Source organism: Carassius gibelio, chromosome A9 (assembly GCF_023724105.1).
Source record: "Carassius gibelio isolate Cgi1373 ecotype wild population from Czech Republic chromosome A9, carGib1.2-hapl.c, whole genome shotgun sequence".
Lineage (NCBI taxonomy): Eukaryota > Metazoa > Chordata > Actinopteri > Cypriniformes > Cyprinidae > Carassius > Carassius gibelio.
In genome coordinates this window covers 23,195,700-23,215,112 of record NC_068379.1, presented here as the reverse complement: position 1 = coordinate 23,215,112, position 19,413 = coordinate 23,195,700, and the positions used below count along the sequence as shown (strand labels likewise).

At 34.3% G+C, this 19,413-nt stretch overlaps 1 protein-coding gene and 1 pseudogene across 1 annotated transcript; one reads left to right on the top strand and one right to left on the bottom strand.

Annotated features, from left to right (window-relative positions):
- Positions 1-16: 16 nt before the first annotated feature.
- LOC128020005 (HSPB1-associated protein 1 homolog) lies at positions 17-9,007 on the top strand (annotated as a pseudogene).
- On the bottom strand, positions 8,843-18,259 carry LOC128020003 (solute carrier family 15 member 2). The gene is made up of 23 exons (XM_052606494.1): positions 18,110-18,259; positions 17,619-17,659; positions 17,224-17,311; positions 16,977-17,118; positions 16,655-16,747; positions 16,413-16,512; positions 15,963-16,053; positions 15,755-15,832; positions 15,152-15,234; positions 14,959-15,042; positions 14,765-14,854; positions 14,039-14,083; positions 13,640-13,675; positions 12,970-13,058; positions 12,677-12,758; positions 12,431-12,556; positions 11,954-12,121; positions 11,804-11,850; positions 11,529-11,636; positions 11,350-11,446; positions 10,291-10,434; positions 10,117-10,221; positions 8,843-10,034 (listed from the first exon to the last, which is right to left on the bottom strand). The coding sequence occupies exons 1-23, from the start codon at positions 18,123-18,125 to the stop codon at positions 9,828-9,830; spliced, it is 2,160 nt and encodes a 719-aa protein (XP_052462454.1). The 5' UTR covers positions 18,126-18,259; the 3' UTR covers positions 8,843-9,827.
- Positions 18,260-19,413: the final 1,154 nt, after the last annotated feature.

Below are 19,413 nucleotides of genomic sequence, written 5' to 3'. Positions count from 1 at the left end.
CAGCAGCCTATCAATACAAAAACAACCGATGACACGCGGCTATGCTCCAAACTTTAATGCGCATGCGCCGCCTACAGACGGAATTGACGTAACGTTAAGTCTCACGTGAGTTTTGTTTACTAGTTGGAAAAGGGATTTTAGGTAAATATCAAAATCAGATTTCATGGTGGAGGCGTTTTTCATATTTCCCATTTTCAATTTGGGCATGTAATCGAAAATACAAAAAATCACTCATTATTTGTTTTTTAAATATTGTATTTGTAAACGAATAAGGAAATAACGAGTAATTTTTTGATTTTCCGAATTTGTTTTCTTGTTTACTTTTATCCACTATATATATATATATATATATATATATATATATATATATATATATATATATATATATATATATATATATATATATATATATATATATATATATATATATTTTTTTTTTTATTTTTTATTTTTTTTTTTTTTTTTATGTAGAATGGCTTCAAAACCCTTCCCCCCAGAAGAGGTGAGGAGGATTGTCCAGTTTCTACAGACAACTGCTGTGTTTCTGAACATGACCACAGACTGGCCAGCATTGCACTGGACTGTGGAGCACCTGTCAGCTTGCCTTACAGAGAGACTTCGGTTCCATATTGGGAAAAGGACTGAGGACATGGGTAAGCCACAAACATTAATCAGCCTCTCATTGATATTAACAAGATAATCAGAGTAGAGGAGCTCCATTTGCCCAGGACATCATTTTTTAAACATTATCAGGACATAGTTTTCAAACTGAAATGATAGGTAGGCATGTTAGAGCAGGTTTGGACAACAGTAGCTTAATATGGTTACTTGTGAAGAGACAACACCCATGTAGCATCATACTTTCTCAAGAGTATTGCACACCTTTGTTTTAATGATCTAAATTAGGTGGAGTTGTTAACTGTCTTGAGAAATCACACTTAATATGATCAAAATGTCCTCTTGTTTCTTAACAACAGTTTTTGCACAATAATAAATACAAAATGCTCGTCTTTCATTTTGGAGAAATTAAAAAAAAAAGTTATGTGTTATCATGTTATTGATAGGAATAGAGTAAGCGTTGGAAAATTTGCAGGTGCACTATGTGTGCCCTTAGGACCCATATAAGGAAATTCCGCTCCATCTAACGTCACACAGAGCCATACTCGAAAAAAACTTTCCGAAACTTTTGACAAACCGGAAGAGGTATTTTTGGAACAAAAATACTCCTTCAAACGTACAACTTAATTTTTGAAACTTTGTCCATGTTTACTCTTTAACAGTGTAAAAAACTTAGTATGCACTAAATAGCATTTCACCCCCCCTTTAAAAACTGTTAGAATTTTTACTGAAGTGAAATGTAAATATGGGAAGTGAACATGAAATGTCAAGCAGTGACAGTGATTTCAGATTACACAAACTGATATTGTACTTCAGTATATATGAAAAATATTCAATTTCCATATGTAAATAACCTCTTACAAAATACAGTTAATTTGCCTAAAATCATTTTAAATTATCAAAGGATTTGGTCCCACTTTATATTAGGTGGCCTTAACTACTATTTACTTACATAAAATAATAAGTACAATGTACTTACCGTGTTCATATTGTATTGTAAAACACTTGCTGCTATTGAGGTGGGATAGGGGTAAGGTTAGGGAGAGGGTTGGAGGTATGGGTAAGTTTAAGGGTGGGTTAAGGTGTAAAGTATGGGTCAACAGTGTAATTATAAATGTAATTACAGAAATTAAATACAGATCTAATTACATGTTGTTGTTTTTTAAATATAAGTACAATGTAAAAACATGTATGTACACAATTAGTACATTGTACTAAATTATTAATTAAAAGGTAATTACATAGTAGTTAAGGCCACTTAATATAAAGTGGGTCCAAGGATTTTTTTTTCCAGTTAGTGCATTTTGAATAAACAATAGTCTATTCATTAATTACTTTTCAATTTTATTTCACAGCTCCTCTATTTGAAACAGAGTGTTCCTACATCGAAGCAACCATTAAAGAGTTTCTGTCCTGGACTACCAATGAAGACGAATCACTTGGTGGGCCATTTTCTGACTATCACTGCAAAGAATTCTGGGCTTATGCTGATTTAAAGTACATTGCCCAGCTTTTTAAGGATAAACCTGCCATGTTTCAGGTAAACCATGCCAATTCCCTTCCATTACTTTAAAGATATTTTTTTAAAATACTTTTTTAGTATTATTACTATGAAATATGTTGTATTTTATTATATAAATTCCTATAATATATTAAACTCTACATTTTGCCATTGCTAATTTTAGAGGGTTTATGACTGATAAAATGAGCCACATTTAAATAAAATAAATGGACAAGACACTACTCTTTTCATTTTCTCCTGCAATCAATCATACTCTCAGACCTCATCAAGCACCATATTAACCCATTTGCCTTTTTCCGCATGCCAGTTATGCTTGAGAGTGACCAATTTTTCATGAAGTGGTGCTCTACAGTACATGGGGCATGTCAATGACATCAGCTTTGCTCAATAAACAGAGTCAAATATTCATTAGTATGTATTGGCTTGTCTCCCGAGGATGCTTACTTTTATTTTAGGAGCTCTCTGAAACTGTGTATTAGCCTTCATTTGTTATAACCTCTCATGAAAATGTACCACAGCACTAGGAATAACAGATATGAAGAGCAATTAATCAGTCCTTGCTGTTTTATTATTTAATAAAACATATCCCATGGCACATCATTGTCATTCTGTGGACGTTTAATGATATTTTGTGCCAATTTATTTTGCTTAGTTTTTCCCAGCTATGGGGAACAGTAACCTAGTGTTCATTTCTTTCAGTTTTTGTAAATTATAATAAATGCTTATGAGGTGCCAATATTCTCTCTGTCAGCCAGAGCATCGAGCTTCTCTTAAATGATGAATAGGGTTGTTTGAATGTTGCTGGGGGCTTGATTACACACCATCTCATTTACAGTCCCCTGGACGTGGTAATGGTTTCATTATCTACCGTCAAGGACAGCATCTCTGAATGGTTCATGTTTGTTATATTGAAAAGAATTGACATCAGTAGGTGATCAAATCTATTTTTGTTCTTTGTAAACACAAGCATTATAACTGCAGGATGTGGTGTGGTCCGATTTTTGCTTTCCTGGCCGAGATTGACTAGACAGCACACTTTGGATTGGGACACAAGGTGCTAATATTCCTTGTCATCTTGACTCTTAGTGTTGCAATCTTGTTTTCCAGATCCAAGGCAGGTAAGAACCAGGTTTAAATAAGGTTTGCCCAAGTTTTTTGGCTAAAACTCCACCAAAAGTGCCAAACAGGCCAGAGGTATTAGAAATTATTCAATTTGGTAAGATTATTCAATTTTAATATTATGTATTTTATTGTATTTACTAATATTTTGAATTAGCTTTTATTTTTATATTTTCAGTTTTCAATTTAATTTTTCGATTAGGTTTTAGTAATTTACCTGCTTTTGTCATGTGAAGTTTTCTTTGATATTTCTCTTTATATTTTAAAATCTAAATGTAGTTTCAGTAATTTCAAATTGCTTCTACTTAAACAAGCAAGATTTAAATTTTATTACATATTTTGAATTGGTTTTTATTTTTAGATTTTCAGTTTTCAGTTAAGGCTTTCGACAGTTTATGTGCTTTTGTCATTTTATACGAATGTTAGAATGTTAGATTTAGGCTTTTTTCTATTTACAGATCCTAGACCTGTCACAGAGACAGGTGGGATATCTCAAGACGCTTGTTTCGGTGAAATCTGTCATGTAGTGGGTAGTAGATTCAATTAAAGTACTTGACATATGTTATAAACAATATGACCTCATAAATCAATTTCAGGGGGTGAATGTCACCATTTAATAAACAAGAACCCATAATGCTGCTATTTTATTGTATTTTTGTGCACCAGTATGAACTCTTGACTAGATGAAACTAGTTTTTGATGAATGGCTGTCAATAGAATCCTGAACAAGATAAGCCCCAGGCAAAACTGCCAATTTGGCTGTTTCTGTGACCATGGTTTAGACTAGAGCAACACCATGTGATTCCTTCAGACATTGACACGAGCTCTATCTCTATGTCTTATGTTAGGATTCCTGATCCAATCCTGAGCTGCTGAAAGAAAGCTATTTTTCATCTACATTCAAAAGAGCAAATGAGAAACGGAAGGTGCAGTGATGTGAACAGCTATTAAGATATGTTATTTGCTTCACTGAAAGAAACTTACCTGACAATGAAGAACCTCCTCCTCCATCTTATCTCACTGTGGAGCTTGTCTTGTCTCTGTAATTGCTTATTGAGACTGCTCGTGTCAAGATAGCCTGCCACAGAAATCACAGTATTGTGAAATATCTCCTGTGAGTAAGTTCATAATTCTTTGAGTAATCTGTAAGCGTTCCTGTTCATCTCAATGTCAGTTGCTTGGTTGGCACATTAGGAAAATACAGAAGCTGCATGCTAAAAAATGTTTTATGTAACATTTTTCTTGAATAATTCAGTTGGAACTAATTCCTCTAGAAACTGACGTTCTGATAGCGCAGCAGACAAGGAAAAATATCAATCCATTTCACCTTTTTTATGAGCCATTCAAAACTTTGGCAAGTTTCTAACAAAGTGAAATATTTGTGATTTATCTATTAATTTGGGAAAAATCTCAATGTTATCTCAATAAAGTGATTTTTTTCTCCAGGGAAAAAAAAAATTCTACAACTTAAAGTAAAATTAAAATTGAAACTGAAAATGTAAAAAAAAAAAAAAAAAAAAAAAACTATAGTATATAAAAATGATAAAATGTGGGATGACCTTTTATAATTAATGAATTGGATTAATTAACATAAATCCAACGTGGTGACAAAAATGGTGCACTAGTAAGCACTATTGAAATATTTACCGTTATGTTACAACACTGTTTATACAACTCTCAAATATACATTTTTTACATTAATTTTAGAATAGTATAAAATAACACACGTGGGAAGTATTCGGTGCACCCTAGGATGCTTTTTAAACCATATTAAAGTAGTTCTGGATATTTATTTTACTGTTTACTCCAGTTCATCCATAATAAATATGATGAATATGAATATTTGAACACATTATACTTACAATTATCATTATTTTATTATAACAATATTTAATAAGTAAACTGAATAGATTATTATTAAAATATTTAATTTGAATGATCTTATTTAATCACATTGTATGTTGTCAACAAAACTCATTTCAAATGTGTAGTCACAAGTTGTTTGCAAGCGAAGAAGGGCTTGTTTGAATCGCAGATATTACATAAACCAGATTTTGTCCATTGTCATTAATGGTACGTTTCCAAAACATTCAATATAACATTCCCTGAGTGTCTTTTTGGATCCTGTATCACAACGAGATCGGTCTCCTATGTGTGCATGTTAGTGGCTCGGGGTTGAATCAGACAGCAGTAGAATAAAGCTGTGTGTGTTTTGTAGCACGTCCCCCTCCTTCAGATTCCAGCAGCGTGTGTGAATCCTCTCTGATCAAGCTCTTTGAGAGGCGAGATGGTGGCAAGGCAATTAGTGGCGGCCCAACACAGCGAGTGTACTCTCCGGGAGCACACACACATTTCACAGCATACTAATGAAAATGAGAGACATAAACTTCCATTCTCGGAGAGAGCTGCTCCACTGCTCTCATTTCAAATACAGGGGAAAAAATCACCAGAAGGACTTTTGTATTTGCAATGTAACTTACAGTTACAGTAAAAAAAATTTTTAACCCTCTGATTCTCTGCTCATCACAGTTGAAAAAGCCATTTTTAATCATTTAGGATGTGATTTACATATTTACCCCATTCTCCTCCTCAGATCTGAGATATGTTACTCCACTCTCATTTGATTGCTACTGAATCACTTTTATGCTTTTCTGAGGTCAAAAAGTCTTGTGCGGGGGCCATTTAATATTTCCTTATAGGGGGTCTTGGTGGGTTTGGCAGGTTGAGAACCACACTATCTTCAGTAAATACAGTTTTGAATCCTTTGCCAAACTAAACTAAGACAAAAGTAAGAGAACTTTTACTCTATACTGGGGCTCTTTGTATGGAAGTGGTGCTATATTGGACCTCAACCAGCCCAAAGAACCGCTGAAGAATCAGACTGTCCTTAAAAGGTTCTTTATCATTGTAGCGGTGCTATATAGCGCCTCATCCACCCCAAAGAACTGCTGAAAAAACTTTTTTTTTTTTGCGCATGTGTGTGTGTGTGCATATAAAAGTAAGTATTTTCCTTAAATGGCATAAAAAGCTGAAATAAAGTCAAATGAATTCTAAAATGTAAAAATTAATACATTTAAATGCATGAAAAAATAAAATAAGTTTAAGAAATACAATTATTAAAAATGTTTATTATTTAAAGCTTAATTAAACTGTAAAAATTATTTAAAATATAAAGAAGAATAAATAAAAATGGCAAGCACATAACTCAATTACTAAAACTTCAACACAAATCAAAATGAAAACTGAAGTATTTAAATTATTAACAAATAGTAGTTTTGAAATAATTTTCACGAGTTTTCATGTCTGTGTGTTCCATGAGCACTAACTCAGACATTTGGCTACATATTTGTTTTTATTATAGAGATGTGCTTGGATTTAAAACCACTATCTACTGACCCCAGTATGCCACTATCTAGTCTGATAAATATTGCTAGGATGTTTATTTTTTTAATGTGTCCCAAATGATGTGATGTTATATAGAGCACAGATGCCACCTGGTGGTACACAGTGTTTCAACATACACATCTTTATATACTTGGGATTAAAACTCACAATATATACATATAAATACACGCAAGATGCTCTTTGGATCATTCTGATTTCATTCTGGAGGACATGATCATCAGATTGGAGTGCTGCTGTCAAAACAAAAGATGAACAAACATAATACTAAAAGAACCTGAAATTCAATCAAAATATTGTGCTGGTAATATGATGATTATTAATATTTTATTATTATTAGTAGTAAAATACTGTGTTTATTTAATACTAATATTAATTAAGTAGAGCTTTGACTGATTTCTGTCATCTTTCATCAGGTTCTGTTTGTTCCCAGACACTGGTGGCTCTATGTGGAGTCAGTGGATCCTGTGACTGTCAGTGTGAACTCCTGGATTGAGATGGTAAGACTATAGTGAATCATAGCTTCGTCTCGCTACATCTTTTGAATTATCGTTTTTTTGTTCTGTTCTCAAAAGGAGATGCTGAAATCACTAGGTTGTGTTTGGACCAGCTGTATAATGCATCTTGTGTATTCAAACAGCTATCTAATAGTATGTCTGTTTACTGTAAATGCTCCCATTTAACAAACCTGATTGCTCTAACTATCTGGGCAGTTTAAACAAATGTATAAGAATTAGATTTGTCGAAATGACTCTATTTGATGTGTACTTCAGTCAGATGTGTTTTTTTTTTTTATTTATTTATTTTATTGTTGTGCCGTAGGACATGGATGATGAGGCCAGAGTTGGAGAAGCTCTCACTAAGAACATTGTGTGTGCCCTGAAAAGTGCCCCTAGCTTAGACAACAACGACCACTGGCTCAATCCTACACAAAAATAACAACCACTGGGAAATGTTTCTTAAGCGCAATCAGCATACGGTATTATTAGAATGATTTCGGATAGATCGTGACACTGAAGACTGGAGTAATGACTGCTGAAAATCAGCCAGCAGGAATAAATTACATCTTAAATATGATATTAGTGTTTTTACTGTATTTTCAGTTAAAAGCAAGCAAGCCTTGGTGAACAGGCTTCTTCAAAATAATAAAAAAAACCTTACAGACCCCAAATTTGGATTGTTAGTGTATATTTTTGGTTAACTGGGTGCCATTTTATTTGGTTTTTGTTCATTCTTTTCCCCCTACACTTTCTGTTCTGAGGAATATGAAAATATCAGAACAATATGTTATGCAGTGACTCGTGCCAGTGGCCCGTTTCCTAAATAATCTGCTCGCTTTCTGGAATACATTTTTTACACGAGTAGCATATGAGAATATTGATTTAATGAATGAAGATATTTACTCACCCCCATGTAATTTCAACCACATATGCTGTTATTTTCTTCACTACAAAAAGGAGACATTTTGAAGTATCTCTGCAGACTGTGACATTATTTTTTTCTTCTGAAGCCATATGATAGTTTTGTAAGAGAACTAGGTTGAAAATGGGTTAGGAATGACAAAGGTGACAGAATTAAATTTTTGATTGATAATGCTTTACTGCACAGTAGTGTTTCATCTTGATTGTTTCTTAGGATGGCGTTTCTTCACATGATGAAAACATGCAGTATTTGAACCTAGCGGTAAAGGCCTGTATGGACAAGAGGAGAGCTGATACTGACCAACCCAGAGCAGACATGGGAAAAAATGACTTCAGCGGATGGTTTAAGACTCCAGCATCGCTTACCTTCGTGATTCCTTTCGGACCTCATCTCATTCCTGTTAATTTGGCTCACAACCCAACTGCACCTGTCCAAAGGACACGTCTTGTTACAGGTACAACGATTTGTCACAATGTCAGAGTGCATCCCAAGGTGAAGATGAATCAAGAAGTGTCACTGAACTTCAAAGATGGGGTCAGTGTGCACATCAGGAAGCAGAAAGTCCAGGAACCTCAGGAGGAGGAGCTGGTTTGCACATTTCCACCAATGACATGCTCCAGTTCCTGATACACCCTGATGTCATCACTCTAGTTACAAGGCTAATCATGTGCCGACAAAGAGAACTTCACTCTTAACTTGTACCAGATGAATGGTATTTTTATAAATAAAAGATTGCATACTAATTATTAATTGAATCCATTTTTGTATGTATCAGTTGTCAACAACATTTAATACTCATTTGTTTTTCAGACCCAAAGTAACTCATGTAAAACACAAAGAAAATGATTTATCAGCCAAATCGGGCGTATAAATCTAAACCCTTCGGAGACGAATGTCTGTGATTGTAGTAGCCTATATATTTTTTTCACAATACAATTACCTTCAAATAACTTCAAGCCAAATTTAATCTTGTTTTTTTTCCTCATAATTATCGTTCAAATTGTCAGGTAAAATAGCAGTTGGTGGCAAATCGTGCTGCAATCTTATCTGGTGTAATTTTATGCATTATATTATAATTACATCACATGACCCACACATACACATGACAACAGACTAGTTACCAATCCTGTTCAAATTAGTACATGAAATTACAGAGGTCCCATGATAACGAATTTGAATCGTGCAAGACTGATAAACATTACAGTATGTACAAATGTGAGCTTAAAAATGTGCAAACAGCATTAGTCAATGATATTGAAATTTAAACACATTTTGGGGTCAGTAAGATTTTTTTTAATTCAAGTAATTATTTTATTCTGGAGTTATAGCTGCTAAATCTTTAGCTTGGCCATTGCAGGCATAACAAATTATATTTTAAAATCTATATTAATTTGTTTTTCCTGTATTTTTGATCAAATAAATACAGCCTAACTTTAGCATTAGAGACTTCTTGAAAAACAAAAATCTTACAGACCTCAAACTTTTGAAAGGTAGTGTTCATCACATTCTTAATTACATTTTATAACTGTTCAGGTACTGTAAGGTACCATCTAAAGAGCATTAGATTAAGAATTCCTTCAGCAAAGCAAATTTCTCTTAATTCAGTTAAAAAATGATCCCTGAGCAGTAGAGCTCAGCATTATGTCACATAAAGGCTCCAAAATAAATTAAACAGTCTGATGTGAAAGAAGTGAATAAGCTTATTGGCAATTAATGGATCTGAATAGTTCATAACAAAAACCTGCTACATCTTGGTTTGCTTTGGCATGTCAGTCAAGGAAACCGTCTCCTTTATCTTACTATCAGAACTTTTTACTTTCTCATCATCTGTGTCCTCTCTGTAAGTCTTATCCAGCTGGTCTGGATCCACATAAGTATAGAAATAGGCCATGATGGAGAAGATGATGCTGACAGCCACCAAAAGCACAGCGAAAAGGATGAACTCGGTCCACTGTAGATTCAAAAACAGTTTGTCAGTCCAGGATCTCTGCATTAAAACCATTCGGGTTTTTAGAAGTAAGCCCACTGCCTACCTGTTCCATCGCAGCCCCCTCTGCCACGATCAGTACAATGACATTCCCAAATGCCACCGTCATAAGCCATCCAGCCTGGAGAACAGACTTCATGCTTGCCGGTGCCTGTACGCAATAGCATAAGAATGAGAAATGTATGGACACAAGTTTAAAGTACAAGGCATCTTGACTCACCTGTGAGTAGGAGAACTCCAAACCAGTGATGGAGAACATGACTTCTCCCGCAGTGAGGAAGACGTACTGTGGAATCTGCCAAGTGATGTGAATGTTGTTGGCTTGGATATCCTCCATCTTCACCATTGTTAGACTCTCGCTTTTCTGCGGAATAGAACCATGCGAGCGTCAAGAAATTGATCCATAAAAGCAGTCAATTTTTTTGATTGTTGTGTTGAAATACAACATTGTTTAAATGTTTGGGGTTGGCAAGATTTTTTTATTTTATGATGTTGAAAAGGCTCAGCAAGGCTGCATTTATTTGATCAAAAATAGAGTTAAAACAGTAATATTGTAAAATGCAATTACATTTAAATCATTACATAAAAAATACTTTAAATTTATTTTTAAATGGCAGCAGCCATTACTAGATTTATTTCAGAAATCATTCTAATATGTTGATTTGATGCTAAAGAAACATCTTTTTGAAAAGGCATTTTTGTGAGAAAAGAATCTTTAATGAATTGAAAGTAAAAAAAAAAAACTATGTTCCTGCAGCTCAAATGGTATTGCATTGCGCTATCAAGTGCAAGGTTGGGGGTTCGATTCCCCCGCAAACACATGATAGCTAACAATTGATAGCCTGAATGCACTGTAAGTCGCTTTGGATAAATGCGTCTGCTAAATGCATAAATGTAATTTTAATTTAACAAAAGCCTTTATTGTCCCTTTTGATCAATTTAATGCATCCTTTATGAATAAAATAATTCAATTCTTAAAAAAGCTAGTTAACAAGTGACAAGTGAGTGCTTAAACAGTCATTACTGTCTATTTGTTGATGCAAGTGGACTTGGTACTAAAACATTTCAACCGGCCATAAAACTGAATGCTGCATGAAGTAAATATTTTGTAAGTGAAAATCTCATAGAGCAGCAAAAATAGCCTGTAAAAACATCAGCCATGTTCTGATAGAGTTCAGCACTTACAAAGTACATTACACAGTAAACTATATCTTAAACTTTGCAGTACAGTAAAAGTTGCAGTAAAAACATTAACTAGAAACTGAACTCTATCACGTACCTTTGAGAGTATGACCGTGTAGAAGGCACCGAAATCAAGAAGTCCCAGGTCGATGGGATATTGGTCGGAGTTTGTTTTGCACACAACTCCATTGTATCTGAAAGAAGAGTAAATGAAGTGAAAAACTGTGATTTGAAACTATATGGATAATGAAACTGATGAAGACCTAAAATACTCACTCTCCCCTTGGTAAACTAATATTTTGAGAAATCCCATAATTGGCAGCTGCATAAAATTCACCAGTGCCAACAGTTATGTTGATATTCTCTGTGTGGGTATTGATAAACCTGCAAAAGACAAAAGAGTACTGTAAACGATTTCAGATAATGGCCGTTGTTTTGTTAAAGGTTAGCTTGAAGGTACTGATAATTGCAGCAAACCAGTAAAGTTGAATAGAGCTGTTAAACAGTAACTTGAAACAATATAAAACAATGTTCTGCTAGTAGTAATTTACCTTAGATATGCATCCCCGGTTTCAGACTTGGTGATGTGATCTTCCACCTGTATTAAGTTTAATAATGATTCAAATCTTTCAAATAATGTATATCCTGGTATAATCTTTGCTGATGAAATCCGAAATAAGATTTCACATCCAGGTACTCACCAATTTGCACGCAATGTCACCAGTTTGTGCAGTGTGCAGGAAGAGACTGTAGGCAGTCCGTTCTGTGAAGGTGAGTTCACACTGGGATTCGGCTCCATTGTGAATGACAGTGACTGTGTGGAGCTGGGATTCACCAGTAAGTGGAAGACTTGTGTATCCCAAAGGATCCTGCATGACAAGAATGTCTTCAATCACAGCTCATCTGATCAGAATTCACAGTTGAAACAATATTATATCATATTCCCTCTTAAGTCCTGGGTAATGTCAAGCGATATTGATATATTCAGGATCAGGATTCTTTGATCTCATCTGTGACTTTTGATCAATTTAATGCATTCTTGATGAATATAAGTATTAAATTAACCAAACTTTTGGACAGTAGTGTATTATGGTAATTTACACACAAAAATACATTATTTATAAGTATGATAAGTATGGATGCAATTAAATGCACTCGTGTTTTCTGTAGTGATGTACCTCATTTGGTTTAAGTGGATCTGAGAAGACACTGTGTACTGGAAACCGCACGGTGACATCTGAATCCATAAGATTATAAACCTGAACAAGGCTTTGTTTGGCAGGAGAAGGCTCCACAACAGTTTTCTGGCCAGAGAGATGAAATGTAACTTTCAGTTCATGTTGACAAGCTTTAAACGACTGCTTTTATTGGATCCACAGGAGATCTTTAGATGCAATGTAACCGATTTTTGAAAATGTACATACAATGACGTTGATTTCTACGACAGTTGCAGCACAGAATGCAAGCGCAGCAAGGATCATGCCTGCAGCCATCTTCCTTAGTGGACTGAAAATTAACAAGACAAATTGGATAACTTAACACAGACAAGGTTAATAAGTAATCAAATGAGTGTCATGTTAATATAAATAGTGTTTATGTCATATGGTTATACAATAACATTTTAACCTGGTCAATGGGATGTCCCCACTTTTCACAAAAACAAACACGTGTTGTGTGCGTGTGTGTGTGTGTGATTGTGCATTTACATAACACTCACGTGAGTTTGATCCGGCACAGTCCTATCAGCGGGTATATGCCCATGTCAAAAATCGGGATAAACACCAGGATCAGCAAAGCATTCAGCATCTTAACAACACAGAAACACACACCCACTAAATGACACTATAACCATAACACGCAGAAAATACATTGATTATAAAGGTGGTCACAATAAAATTTTGTGGCTTAGGTTTTTACAACCTGTCATAAACTGCCTGGTAATTTTTGTATGACAGTAAAACAGAGCAGGAGGCAGCAAATTTAGAGTGTCAGTAAACACTTTTCCTCAAATGAACTTGTATAACCTTTGACCATGTATTTAGGTATCATTTCAGTAAATATAATCAATAATAAATCTAATGATTTATTTTGTATATACAAAGCTAAGTGTTCAGTTGGCTATAAGAAATAAGGGATTTGTTTTTTTTAAAACATTAAATTAAAAATCAAGCAAGACAGAAAATTCAGAAGAAAAATAAAGATTTAAATGATTGGTAATGTATATTTTTATTTTATTAAAATAAATGTATTTTTTATGCCAGTCTTTAAACAAAAATTATATAATTTATATAACTATATAATAAAAAATCCAGTTATGAACACCTAATGTAAGTAGTGTAAGTGTAAGCATGTATGTCTCTATATGGCGATCATTCTGTTCATCTCACCTGCATTTGATCAGGCTTTAGTATGAAGCCTCCACCCTGTAAAACATTACATTATTCAGATTTTTAGCTAAAAGAGGAAACATGAACATTTTGCTGTCATCTTTCAGGAGTAAATTATCTTATGGTAATCTTCAATTTCATATGAATTTCTACAACAAATGCTGCAATAAAGTGTTAGATATTTATAACCTTTGGATTCAATAGTGACGATGTCAAAGGCTTTATATTGTTATCAAAAAATGTGATCAGGTCACTTCAAGGACATCATGTTATCTTACTTCACTTGCCATATTGCTCAATTACTTGTACCAAAATACTATTATGAAATGGGGCGTGACAACCTGATTTCAATGAAATATTAATGTATTTCTGCTGAAGGTAATTCAAGAAAGAACTTACAAAATCCATGTTCATTCGAGTGGCTTGAAGAGTCCAGCGTGAACCCTGGAATAGAACAGTGAGCTATTCTTAATGAACTCATTTTTTTTCTCTCATTTGATCATTCTCTGATATAGGGCTGCACAATTATTACAAAAACATTGATGATTATTCCCGTGAAATTGTAATTACACTGAATTGTTTATACCATTGTTTGAAGCAACTGCATGCCATATTTTTATATGAAAATAAAAAATATGAAAACACTAACTGAAAAACTTTAATTGCTTTTCTATAGTATTAAGCCTCAAATGTCAATTAAACATTGGATTGGTTTCTTCTTTAAATAAAAAAGTAAAAAATATGCATGGAATTATTATAATGTTATGCTAAAACTAAAATTAAAACAATAAAAAACTAACTTAAGCATGCAGAATAACATAAGTGGATTCTGACCAATGAATTGGCTCTTTGAACTATTACATAATTGTGGCATCCGTTATTGTATTCGTGATTAGAAATTATTGTTTAATTATTGATTAATTGTACAGCCCTACTCTAATCCTTGAACTGGTTTCTTACATTATGTCCAGCATACATAATTTCTGATATTAAAGGAATTCATGATGGACATGAGGAATCAATACATTTGCATTTGTGGATGTACTGTCCCTTTAAGAGAAATACTGTGACTACAATTTGAGTGTCAGTGAATACAAAGGATATCAACTAAATATAACCTTTTACCTGCTGGTCAAAGAGAGCCCAAAACATAGGCAATGGAATATAGAGAACCAGCACCCTGAACACCATTTTAATTTCCTGAATGAGCCGCTTCTGCAAAAACAACAGACTCATGATTTAACAAAAACATGTTATTTAAGTAGATGAGCAACACATGATTTCAACTTGATTTGGTTTGTACAGCAACTGAAACATACTGGGTACTTCTCTTCTGCCCAATCCAGCCAGTGACTCTTTTTTGGGCTCTTCTTGGAATTCCTCCATCGATTTTGTATAGCAAACTTGTAAAACCGGAGTAAAAAAAATGACCCGTTAGCCTTCTTTTCATCCTCCAGACTCTTCAGTAACATATTAAAGAAATCTGTTGAGCTGTTGACAAGATTTACTTACCCCAATACATTTGCAAACACGCACCAGGACATTTCCTTCCGGGGGACTTTTCTTATATAGCCCACTTCCAGAGATAAATACCACTACAAGAATAGGTGCAAAATTAACTACATGCCTAAAATTAGGTAGATAAAGGGACCCTAGCAGTGATGTAGAAATAGTATGCTCTTCTCCAAAGTGCAATAATAATCAAATATGTATGCCATAATGTTTTTGCAAAAACATATTTCTATTATTTCTTAATTTTAAAGTGCAGTCCTTGCCGCTATATATATGCAAATGCAAAGACAATAATTAACAATGTGTCCAAATCTCTCCAAATACTTTATGGATCAACTGTGTGTGTATATGGTTCATCCAGTTTCCAGGCATAATCATTTGTTTTTCCATTCAGGATTCATGGTACGGTGAATGGGGTCAGCTAACGTGTTATCATAACATACTAGGATTTCCGAATAAACCGCTAGGAGTTAAATATACATGCTAAACATACATGCCTACAGAGAACAGTTGGTTTCACAAATTCAGTCCACTTGGATTATCAATTCTTCCCAAATTCCTTCCATTTTTCCACCTCAAACTGAAAATTGAGAGGAACCTCACCTAAGGCAATGACCATTAAAGCCGCAGGAACGCCAAAGGCCAGGGCGTAGCAGTCTCCTCCAAAGCACTTCACATCACCTGTTGAGTTTTAGTGTAATGATGAACTAAGGTTTCTCTAATTGGCATGTTAATCACACTTTATGACCACTGTATACTTCTTTAAAAGATAAATTGTAGCTTTATCAGTGAAGCTTATCTTGAGGCTGACCTCTTAGTATTGGCGTGACAATGGTGGACAGGACACTTCCAGCATTGATTGACATGTAAAAGATGGAGAAGAATTTTGTCCTCTCTTTTGTCTGAATACAAAAGGGTTAAAAGAGGTTTGATATAGTGAAGATGCATTCCCAAAAGTGTATACTCATATAAAACAAAATCACACTTTTAGAAAAAAAAAAAAAAAATAATAATAATCTAAAAAGCACTGAATATTTTGAATGTCTAACCAGTGTATTATTTGTTATTTTATATTAGCTAATGTAATTTTTTCAATTATTTACTATACAACAATTTGGCTCAATCTAAGATTTGACTGTGCTTAATAAAAAAAGTTGCTCGACTTTTTTGAAATATGAAATGAGCAAATTTTAAAATGTATGGATTTTGACAGGTAGAAATGGGGCCACTGTAGCTGAAATCATTTTATATTGTGACTTACATTCTCTTCATCAAACTGGTCACCACCAAATGCTGCAACACATGGTTTGATCCCCCCTGTCCCAACAGCTATGAGGACCAGACCAAGCATTGACAAAGCTCTACAAGGAAAGAACAAAATGCTATTTTTCCTTTCTTTCTCTTCAAGAAACTAAATATTTACTTCTCTAGAACTTTAAAACAGATTTACTGTGCGGTCTCACAGCAGTGTGCTACACACTGCTGGCATCAAAAGAAGCTTACACATGAAGAGTGCTGTCCCCCACATCAGGAATGGCACCGACAGACTTGATCACATGGCCGATCACATAGACTATAGACAGATAGATGATGGTTCTGTGAACAGAAAAAAAGTTCATTTTCAAATCAACTTTCCTATTATTCAGGTATTAATTACAGACATTAAGTATTAAGTACAACACTAGAGGCTGTATTACAGAAACTTACCCGAATTCTTAAGAAATTTAACTTTTTCAAATCTTATGTAAACTTCCCATGGCTACAAATCAGATATGATAGGATTCGGAGTTAGGCTGTTTCTGTCATCCAGCCCTACGTGACTTACTTGAACTTCCCCAGCCATGAGTCAGCTATCACGGCCCCCAGAAGCGGAGTGAAGTAACACAGGCTTGAGAAAGCGTGGTACACAGCTGTGGAAAGATTCTTGTCCCAGTTCAGGTAGTGGATGAAATAAAGTGTGAGCACCGCTGTATAAATGAGATGCATCCAATACATTAATATATTAGAAAAGTGATATTACAGAGATTTTCTTTAAATGTGCAAAATAATAATAATAATAATAATTTAATTACCTTTCATTCCATAGTAAGAGAATCTTTCACAGAACTCGTTGACCACAATGAAGGCAATGCTAACTGGGTAGTTAGTGCCACATAATTTCTGAAAGCAAGCAAGAAGCATTTGACTACAGACAGGCTTGTCACATTTACAAAACCAATAGATAATTAACAATATCCTCATCATAGTATAAAACTTTTATTTTATTCATGAGTATTTAAATGATAGTCAGGTCAAAAATTAACCAGGAATCAAGGCAAAAATATCACAGAATGTGACAAAAATGCTCCCATGTTGAATTCCTTTGCTTTGTATTGACTTTAGATCCCATCAAATACCTGTATTTCCTGTCTACCTGCATTTTCTGAAATAAATAGGCTAATAATACTAATAAAAGTTGAAAACTTACAGGAGAGCGCTGTCCTTTTCCATGATCCTCTGCATCAACATCTTTGTCAAAAGCAGAAAAGACAAAGAAACAATTGGGTAAAGTGTGAAATTTGAAATCTGATATAAAATCAAGCATGATGTTGATCAGCTTTTAAAGCGTTTACCCTATAACCAACAGAAACCAAAAGGCCAGATCCTGCAGTGCAGTTTTTATTTGTTGAGGTAGCATGCAGTTGATAAAGCCTCATTAATGCTCGCACATTTCCAATGCATGCGTTCTTTGTTCCTGTCATCCGATTATTTGGCAATGCATCATATTTTCGCATTGGCATTCTCAAATACGTGATATATAAATTCGCAAAGTTGGTTTACACGAAAAACATTAACCTTTACAACAATTTGAAACCCTAAAAGTTGAAAAAATTCACAATCCACTCCAATTTACAACAATTTTTTACATTTTTTTTTACAGATGTCACATCGAAACGTTATTAAAACAGTCCTCGTTACCCTTTATTTTCCCCATGTCTTCAGTGAATCCAAGTGTGTATTTGGACGCTCAACATCTAATAGTGGATTCCTGCACGCGTTCCTGCACAGAGAGTGAAAACTCATCCGCCTCCCGCTGCTGTTAAAGCTGTTTAACCTTCTCGAGTTAATGTTCTACTTCATGACAAAGAATCTGTAACTCCGAACCGGGCGGGTCGATGTGCCACATGATGAGACCCAACACATGCATCAGATTATGTGGTTTACACACATAATCGACACACTCCTAAACTGTTAATATATAAACGAACCCTGCAAACGAACAAACGGAAGCAACTGGCCGAGAAAAAAGTTTTGTCTTCGGTATAGATACAATGTAGTGTCTTTCCTCAAGTTATATTTCAGGCTTTGGTAGCAACATGTGCCCCAATTAGCCTACTTGTGGCCCCTTCAGTGCAGCACCCACTTGTTTCTGTTACGGGCGGAGCCATATCAGCATCTAACGGACTCCTGGCGGTCAGACAAACACAGTGGACAGATTAAAGTTAAACTGCTCTCCAATCAAACGAATAATAGTAAGGAAAGTAATATTAAAGATAATTGTATTTTGAGTAAATATAAGTGGGGAAATTAGGATAAAAATAAATATTTCTAAAAAATGTTTGTTTTCTTTTTTTTTTTTAAAGATTTTATTATTATTATTATTATCCAGGAAGGATACATAACATGGTCAAAAGGTACAGTTAAGACTTTTACATGAAAAAAGTAACTGTTACAACTGTTACACTATTCTTCTGAACTTTCTTATTCATCAGTGAATCCAACAACAACAACAAAAAAATTGCATCACAGTTTCCTCAAAATTATTAAAACAGTTTTCAACATTGATAATAATTAGAAACGTATTTGAGCATCAAATCAGTAGCTATGTTTGAATGATTTCTGCAGGATCATGTAACACTAAACACTGAAATCCAGCTTTTCCAAACACACCCTACTGTTTAAAAAAAAAAAAAAAAAGGTTGTTTAATACTGCAATAATATTTCCGTTTTACTGTAGGCTATTCATCAAATTAATATAAGATTGGTGCAACTTTCAAGTCTCACTGTTAGCCTCACAAAAATATCAAAATGACCGCAAAGTGTCATGTCACTGAGAAATAAATGTATAGATTATAGGCCTATACAGTATATTTAAACCCACACATCATTGTGTAATATATGTACAATCCTTATTTTTTATTATTTTTCTATTGTAGCTATTATAAAAGCAATCGGTGATGATTTTGGGTAGATCTGATTAAAGGCTCATAAAGATAACTGTA

Excerpts from the sequence above, each read along its gene's own strand:
- LOC128020003 (XM_052606494.1), bottom strand. Across the intron at positions 17,312-17,618 it reads GAAAAGGACAGCGCTCTCCT|AAATTATGTGGCACTAACTA; the intron begins GTAAGTTTTCAA and ends GCTTGCTTTCAG. Across the intron at positions 11,447-11,528 it reads ATTAGTTTACCAAGGGGAGA|ATACAATGGAGTTGTGTGCA; the intron begins GTGAGTATTTTA and ends CTCTTCTTTCAG.